Source organism: Hippocampus zosterae, unplaced genomic scaffold, assembly GCF_025434085.1.
Source record: "Hippocampus zosterae strain Florida unplaced genomic scaffold, ASM2543408v3 HiC_scaffold_163, whole genome shotgun sequence".
In the NCBI taxonomy this organism is placed as follows: Eukaryota; Metazoa; Chordata; class Actinopteri; order Syngnathiformes; family Syngnathidae; genus Hippocampus; species Hippocampus zosterae.
This window is the reverse complement of record NW_026262794.1, coordinates 7,287-16,252: the sequence shown is the minus strand read 5'-3', so window position 1 is coordinate 16,252 and position 8,966 is coordinate 7,287. Positions and strand designations below refer to the sequence as shown.

General features: G+C 58.2%; 1 protein-coding gene across 1 annotated transcript; it reads left to right on the top strand.

The window, feature by feature from the left end:
* Positions 1-6,541: 6,541 nt before the first annotated feature.
* LOC127594484 (uncharacterized) lies at positions 6,542-7,443 on the top strand. Its single transcript, XM_052056346.1, is given in 2 exon segments — positions 6,542-6,556; positions 6,697-7,443. Coding segments are annotated over 2 exon segments (762 nt in total).
* Positions 7,444-8,966: the final 1,523 nt, after the last annotated feature.

Here is an 8,966-nt window from a genome sequence, read left to right as displayed (position 1 = left end):
AGGCAGTCAGCCCCTGAATTCAAATCTGGCCATCCACCACTCCCAGCTCTCTGCGGTATCGCTGGTAGACGCGCTGGTGCTCCTCGTCCAGCTCCTGCATTCGGGTTTGGAAGCTGGCTCGTTCACGGTTGCAGATCGCTGCGTAGCGCCTGCGCTAGGCGGGGTCCGCGATCCCTTCCAGCTTCTGCGTGCGGGCCTGCTCGCGCCTGTCCTCGTGCTGCTGCTAATCCAGCCACTCCTTGTTCTGCTTGATCTTGAGTTCTTTGAGCAGCTCGGTGTAGCGCTGCTCGGGCTGCTCCAGCCACTGCGGGCTGCGCTAGGGCAGGCCGCTAACGGGCCTGCTTGCGGACAACTTGGCTGCCTTCTTCTTGAATTCCAGTTACTCTCTGAGCTGCCGCTCCAGGGTCGCTTGGTTCCAGGAGCGGTCTTTGCCCGCGCTGCTGGGCTTGGCAGGCTTGGCTGTCTTGGCCATCCCCTTGATGACCTGCTGGAGCTCGACCTTCTTCTCATAGGACTGGCGCTTGCCCTCAAAGGCGGTCCGGCGGGCCTCCGCCTGGCGGGTTTTCTTGTCCTCAGCATTTTTCTTTTTGATCGTCTCCATCAGCTTGTTTTTGTTTTTGAGCTATTGCTTTACCCGGTCCATCTCTGCCTGCTTGTCTTGGGCAGCCCGCTCCTTCTCCACCATCTGGGCCCGCAGTTCCTCTCGACTGCGCTCGACCTCCTGCTGCCGCTCGCGCAGGGACTGGGCGAAGCACTTCTGCTTTTCCTACTTGATTTCCGCCATCTTCTTACGCTCGTATGAAACGGTGTGCTGGATGACTGCAATTTTCTCCTCACGGATCTGCTGCTCATTAGCCTTGCGCTGCCTCTCCATGGCCAGGGTCGCCTCCTGCTCAGTCCTGGCAACCCTGCGCTCCTTTTCCCTGTCCCTCCGCTGGTCCTGCATGCTGGCCTGAACGTCCGCTTTGAACCTGATCATCTCCTCTGCACGCTGCTGCTTGGCTTTGTAGGTGCCTGCCACCTAGACGAGCTGCTGCTGCTTTTCGAGTTCAAGGGCCCTCCGACGCTATTCGGCTTGATTGCTCTGCGCCTTGCGTTGCTAGTCGAGCAGACGCTGCTTTATTTCTTCATGCTGTTGTTTCTGGATGTCCTTTTTCCTGCGGGCCTCTTCAGCCTCCTGCTGGCGAGCCGCTCGGTCCTGTTCGATCAGCTGTCTATTTTCGCGAGCGCGCTGTTACTTTTCCTGGCGGGCTAGTTTCATCTCCTCGGTCAGGAGAGCGTGCTCCCTTGAGTGGATACCGAAAGAAGAGGTTGCAGCCTCTTTCTGGCGGAGTCGGGCCTCCACCTCTGCTTTTCGCTCTGCCTCTTTGTGCTTTTGCGCTGAGGCTGCTAGCTCGTGCATGCGCTATCTTTTGCGTCGCTATCGCAGCATCAGCTCGTGAGCCTCCTTCTTCTGGGCCTACAGCTAGGCGACCCGCTTTTCCTTATCCTCCTGTTGGATGCGGATGCGAAGTTGCCGCATTTCTTCCTGTTTCAGCCTCTCTTCCTGCCAGTAACGGACCGCCTCTTCGCGGCCTGGCTGCGAGGCGGCCATAAGCAAAGCCGGGGCAACCCTCTGCACCCGCTGGCTCTCGAGGATGATCTGTTGGCGGGCCTGCTTAACAAGTCTCAGCTTCTCACGCTGCAGCTCTTCAAAGTGCTCTCGTTTGACTCTTCGCGAGGCAGGGTCGTTGAGTCCATCGTTATAGAACTGAAGGATGAACTTGTCGCCCTTCCATAGCAAGTCCGCAGGGGCCACGCCTTGCCGGGCGCAGGCCTCGAGAGTCCGCGGTGAGTCTGGCGCAGGCCCCTTGGGGTCGAAGTTCTCTGCGCTGATCATATTATGATAAGTCCCAAGGGCATGGTGCTGGGGGCATTAGTGCTCTTCTCGGGAGCGTACGTGGCCACAGAGCTGAACGAAGTGATGGTGGAGGGGTTCGACCCAAAATCCGTCCCCAACTTGTTCAACGGCTTCGAGGCCACCCACCCCATGCAGCCGCCTCTGGTGCTGCCGCACCCAGGCTGCGGCCCTGCCAGCGTAGAGGCTTACCTGCAGGCCAGGGGCGACCAGCTCCGCTTCTTCTCTTACGAAAACGAGGTCCTGAACAAGCGCAAGAACAAGTTTAAGCTGAACGCCTGGCCCTGGAGGGAGTGCGACCTGGCGTTCAAGTTCTGGTGGCTGGCCATGCTGGAGCGAGAGCGCAAGGACCGCAAAGTCATGGCGGGAGAGGTCTACCGGGCCGCCTTTGGAGTGAACCCCGCGGGCAGCCAGCTCAAGCAGGAGATGGACTTCTAGCTTGGGCAACTGGGGCTGCTAGTGCAGCCGGAGCTGGTCTGACATGCTCGTCATGAATCATTTGGGATGGAATTTTTTGATGACCTCCTCGATGTTGTAATCGGGGTTGTAGCACCGCCAGTTCTAGAGCTGGTCTGCCTCGGTGCTGCTGACCGGCTCTCCGAGGTGGTACTGGTTGTGGAGGATGTGCTAGCCCAGCAACTTGTCCCTACGCTCTTCGGGGATGGTCTCTGCGAAGATGGTGGGCTGGTCGCAACGGGACTTGCGGCCGGCCTTCCTGTCCTGCGTACGGAACTGCTGCCGCAGATCGCGCAGGGACTTCACTGGAGCGTAATGGTATTTGGAGCACTGTGCGACCGAATGTCGGACGTGGCAAAGAGGACATTCCTCCTCGAAGGGGTAGTATTGGCTGAGGTGGGCCTGGTGCAGCACTTCGAGCAGCTTCTGCCGGTCGAACTGCTACTTGCGAAGCACGTCATGCAAGTCCTTCCAGTCGATGCTGAACAACTCACATTGCCCGTGCACGACAAAAGCAAAGTCCTCCTTGCGGCCAGTCAGGAACGACCGCAAACCGATGACCACCGGCCTCTTTTCTGCGGACAGGATAGACTCCTCTAGGTAGTCGTCCATGGCCAGGCAACGAGCGATCTTGCCGCGCTCAAGGACGAAGAGTTTGCCCTCGTTGACAGGTACCAGCTGGCTGTTGAGCAGGTTCTCACGGCGGAAGATGGAGGTCAGTTTGCGCCGGGTGTCGTAGCAGAACCGTGAGAAGAGAGGCAGGTGGCTGATCGTGCCGAAATGCAGGTGCAGCAGCACCTTCTCGCGGAGCTTGGCCTCAAGCCCCCCGAGGATCTCGTCCTAGAGGTGGATGTCAGATTCGCTACTGATAAGCACCTGGTTCTTGACCTCATTGAGCACCTCAGTGCGGAGGGGCAAATGCTTGAGCCGTTTTTCATAACGGTTGAACATGGCATTGATGACACGGACATGCTTCTCGAGGGCTTCATTGCGGGAGGTGATAAAGGACAGCACGTTGCCTATGACCCCCACATTGTAGGCGAAGAGGATGGAGCCCACCAACTCGCAGAACGAGAGCAGGATTGCCTCGCGAGGGGTGGTAGCGGAGATGTCCCCGTACCCAACGGTGGTTATGGTGCTCACCGAGAAGTAGAAGGAGAAGTAGAACTGCTCCAGCCAGGGCAGGTCCTGCAGTTCGTTGTTGGTTATCCAATTGTTCTCGGAGTCCATCTTGGCCATCCAGTTGAACACCAGGCTGAAGCTGTTCGCCAGCACCAGGTTCAGCAGGAAGGTGAAGAATAGCTTCGACAGGTAGTCTTTGAACTCGTTGTCCACCAGGCACACCTTCACTCGGCCCGAGGTGTTCCACATGGCCACCACTGTCAGCCCGTACCCCACCACCCCCAGCCAGGCGGCCTCCACTCCGCCCAGCACCACCAGTCCTATTACCAGCCGTGCCAGGTCAAACACAAAGTAACTCGTCAAATAGTGGACCGCCAAGGGTTTCATACGGTTCTAGTGCAGCCCGTCCACTTCGGCCGAGAAGGCGATGTGCGAGAGCATGCAGAGCAGGACCTCGATCAGCCCACCAATTAGGAAAAGTTGGTCTCGAGGCAGGGCACGGAAAGTCACGTAACTGAAGAAAAAGTTGTAGTAGAAGGTCTCGGCGAACTGCATTGCCAGCAGCACTAAAAGTGTCAGCGCGGCTAGTATACCTTCGGCTGGTGCCCTCCAGTCCTGGTCTTTTGGGATTGTACTTTGCTCCGCGAAGGATCGGAGTGGTGGCACCTGCTTCCGCGGCCGATGCGCCTGCAGGTTGTAGGCAAAGGCCTTGACCTTCTCCTTGACCCGTAGCAGCTGCATGGTGTTGCCGCCCATGCTGTTCATGGACTGCAATTCTCGCAGTGAGAAATCTTCTTGCATTATTTAATGGACCCGGTTTCGGGGCTGGCCTACCGCGCAGCCGCCCAGGAACTTGCCCTCCGTGTCTAGGTGCTGCGCAGGGCCATCGGCCATGCTGCCACTCGGTAGCAAACTCTGCGGCTGCTGGTCGAGCAGCTGGAGGCGGGCTGTTCACAAAACCGAGCAGAGAAGCAGGCACTGCTGGAGGCGAACACCCACCTGAAAAGCCAGGTGGCCGAGCTGCGGGCCCGGCGCAGACAGCTCGAGAGTTGAAATCTTATTTGCTATTTATGAAGAGGAACTGGGTAGACCAAAGCTTCAAGGGGATGGGCCGCAAACTGGGTGAGGCGAAGCGCACCCGCCAGCAGACCCGCCTCGAAAAGCTGAAACTCGAGGACCGGGTGGCCTACCTGACTAAACAGAAACAGCTGACCAGTCTCCGGATCGAGAAGGCGTAGCAGTCTCTCGAGAAGGAGTATGAGAAGCGCATGCGGAAGATTGAGGACCAGCTGGCCAAGCAGCGGCACCGGCAACAGGTAGCAGCCCAGGTGGAACGGCAGCGGCAATAAAATTGTTTCCGGCGGAAGCAGCACAAGCAGGCGCTCATGGCCTACCACTAGGACCACAGGTCCTTCATGAGCACCATCTACAACGAAAAGAGGAGCAGCAGCTTCCACATGCACTCGCAGAGGGTGGAGCAGATCCGCAGCGAGACCGAGCGCAGGGTCTCTGAGCAGTGCAGTATCCGGGAGGCGGAGCGGCTGGGGTTGAGCCGGATCGACCGTTACCACCGGATGAAGAGCAAGGAGGCTGCATAGGAATACAGCAAGACTATCGAGGCCACCCAGGCCCGCATACGCAAGGACCTAGAAGACTCAAAGGAGCTGGAGGCTCGGGAGAGGGCGCTCCTCGAAGAAGTCCGTCACAGTGTTGAGCAGTTCAACCGTCTTAATGAGCGCATCGAGGAGACCAGGAAGATGGACGACCCAGCGATTTCTAGAGCGACTGGATGACGAGGTGAAGACCATGCCGAAGGCCCGGGCCGACCTGGAAAGGCTGCTGACCCAGGCCCGCAGCTCGAACCTGCTACGGGAGAACCCCGAGGCGGATCAGTGACTGGATCAGAACTGCACGTGATTCTCGCGCATGAACTGCTCGAAGTGCGCCCGGAACTCTTCGGGCACGTTGATCCGCCGCTCCACCATGTACTGCGTGCCCGCCTTCTCAACTGTCTCGGGCTCTGCCCGATACGCCTTGCGATCTCGTATTTGCTCGAGGTTGATACTCCTGGCGGGGCGGTTGGAGTTTGAGCTTGGACTCTTGAAGGTGGGGATGAAAGTCCCTGGGGGTGTGGGGTCGGAAGGATGGGGCGGTGGGCTGGGGTGGTAAATTTGGAGGGTCGGCCTGATTGGAGCCGAACTGTTGTTTGCGTGATTTGAATGTAGCAGGGGGCTAATCTTGGATCTGCAATCCGGGCCCATCACTGGGCACCCCCAAATACACAGGCACCACATCACTGGCACCCACCTCCCCAAACCGAGGACTTGCATCGCCCTCCCAGGCACTTCTGGCCTCCCTCAATTTTGCCAGATTCATGGGCTCAGACAAGTACCTGGCCAGATGCCTGATGAAGGCAGGCGAGTAGCTCTGCCCCGCGACGTGCTCCTCCATGCAGCTGAAGAGCTGGTCGATGACGTGGTGGGGCACTAGCTGAGGCTCGCTGTCGATGTAGCCGTAGGTAGGCTATAAATCTCCGAGGTAGGGGCTGAGCCAGACCTTGGCTCTTTCGAGGCCGTTGAAGAACACCATGCTGGCTCGGACGTTGGGAGCCCGGCCCTGCACTTCATAGATCGCCAGGAACCCAACCGCACTCTCCTCGATGATTTCTAGCACCCTGTCTTCCGGCAACCCCTGGAGATCCTCCAATCGAAACGGAAAGTTCTAACTGTAGAGCTGCAGGCTGGACAGCTTGCTGCAATAGGCGGTCTCAGCAGAGTCCACCCAGCCGTACAGTCCGGCTACGTGCGCCGGCCACCCCAGTCGCAGCCTCAGCAGCGGGCGGAGCTTGTCCAGGTGACTCTCCTCGAGCTGGCGGGTGCGGACCAGTAGGGCAGTGGCGCCAGTATTGATATTCTTGGAGAGCAGCTGCCCCTGCTCCCTGACCCCAGCAATCCACTGGAAGGGGTCAAGCACGCCCGGCTATTCGCCTGCACCCATGACTATAATCTGCACTGGAAACCATCACGTAAGAATAAATTAGGCAGGTGGTTATTGTTGCAATGGGCAATGAATGTACTGATTGTGAGAATGCCGCGCCGAAGCTGTAGACTGTCCGCCACGAGTTGATGGTCGAGAGGTCGGCCTCCCCTATTGCCCAGCCTGTTGAAAGGCGGCCCAGCAAGAGCCAGGACATGGAGTATTTCGACACCCCGCTCTAACAGCCGCTGCTCAGCAAGCCTAGCGACCCCCTCCTCAAGCGCGAGACGCGACCGGCCATCCACTTCCCCAACGGCATCGTGTATAGGGGAGAGTGGCTGGGCAACCAGCGTGACGGCAGGGGTGTGCAGATGTGGCCTGATGGGGCTCAGTACGAGGGGGAGTGGCGAGGGGATCGAGCGAATGGACACGGTAAATTCACGCATGCAGATGGTGATGTCTACGATGGGGAATGGGTCAACGACCGGGCGGAGGGTCAGGGCAAATACCAGCACAAGAACGGATCCACCTACACAGGCCAGTGGCGGCACGACCAGCAGCATGGCAAAGGCGTGGAGATATGGACCGACGGCAGCAGATACGAAGGGGACTACGTCGAAGGCCGGAAGTAGGGCCAAGGCGCGTACTTCTGGCCAGACGGCAGTGTCTACCGCGGCAGCTGGGTAGACAACAAGATCACTGGCGAGGGGCGGTACGAATGGTTCGACGAGCGCAGGTATGAAGGCGGATGGCTGAACAACAACATGCATGGCAAGGGAGTCTACGTCTGGAAGGATGGACGGCGCTACGAGGGTGAGTACGCGCACGACAGGAAGCATGGCTACGGGGTGTACTACTGGCCGAACGGTCGCCGCTACGAGGGGCATTGGTAGAACGGCAAGCAGCACGGCACCGGTGTCTACGTGATCTCCTAAACCTAGCGATACGAAGGCACATGGTAGAACGGCAAGCGAGTCAAACTCACCTCTTGAAGTCAGTCATACCCGTCCATCATCACTTTGTATGTTCGATCGGCCTGCCTCTCCATCATCTTTTGTAGATCCGGGATGGCGATCGCGGAGGTGGTCCTGTTCACGAGGAAGAACCCGTCGATGTCGAGATGTGTGGAGGACTGGTGGAGCAGAGCACCATGTCTCATCCGATTGGCGAGCACACCATGCTGCCGACCATGACTGCCAGGCCTTTCTTGGCAGCCTCCTTCTGAATCTCCCAGGCAGCCATCAACCCCCACACTTCTCCAGCTTGACATTGACCCCATGACAGGCAGTCACCATTCGATCGATATCACCCCATTGTAGGCCTGCTTGACATGCGACCATTCGAGAGGACTGAAATCGATGGGGAAGGGTTGCTAGAGGATCGAGAGTTTGGGGTACTTGGAGAGAAAGGGCAAGGCTTTCAGAGAGAGTTCGGTGGTCCAGCTGGCATTCGCATCGATGGCGATGCAGTCGACTGATTAGTCGCTCTGCAGGTGGTCCAGTACGATGAGCAGCTTTTCGAGGTCTGAGTCGGTCTTATTTTTATCTTGCTTGTGAATTGGCTGACTTTCTTGGATTGCTCGATCATGGCCTCCGCGGTTTCCTGCAGTCCGACCGTGATGAAGGTCCGGATGACAGGCTGCTGCTTGAAGAGCGAGCAGTCCAGCAGCCGAAGCAAGTGAGCCATCTCGACAAGAGCGTTGGAATAGGCACTGGCAGCCGGGCGATGCCGATACGAACTGGCCTCGAAAAGCACTGGTAGAACAGATACCTAAAAGGGTGAAGCTGTGAGAAACCGGGATCTGAGGGTCTAGCTGTACTCGAAGCAGTCCTTTAAATCAGCAAAATAGCAGCCTTCCTTCTTGGGAGGCAGGCCCGCCTCCCCGAAGGTCTTGTGCTTGCCCGAAGAGCAGCTGACCACGAAGTTGAGTCGCTCAGAGGTGGCAGAATGGGCTGTGACAAAGGGCTGACCAAGCTCCAGCTTCAGCCATCCATACTCAAAAAGCAAAGTCGCTTGGCCGATCGCAAGGCTGAAGCTGCCTTCCATATTCAATCAATGTGATGGCTCAAAGGCAATGCGAGGCATCTACCCGAGGCTGACAGTCAGCTGCTCGCCTCTTTTCATGAGCACCTCTAGTTTTTCCGAGTATGCGGAATAGGCGTCGATGTATTCTACGTCTTTGAAGTCTGCGCGGTCACGGTAGTCTTGCCGGAAGGCAGCCATGCCGTCCCGGACCTTGTAGTCGTAGTGCTAGGCCAGGCAGCGGCTGGCACTGCCCAGCACCTCCATCTCGCCGGCCAGTCCGTGCTTCTTGCAGATATTGAAGCACAGCCCCGCGAAGCAACGCTCGTAGGCCAGCGGTGCCTTGAGGGCGGCCGAGGCCAGTCTGTCCACGAACTCCCGGGCGATGCCAGTGCCCACCCTCGAGCTGCGCAGGGCGATTTCCACCAGTTTGAGGAGTTTGGGCAGGTAGTCGCTATCCAGAAAGCACGCTGTATGACGGTACTCGAGCAGG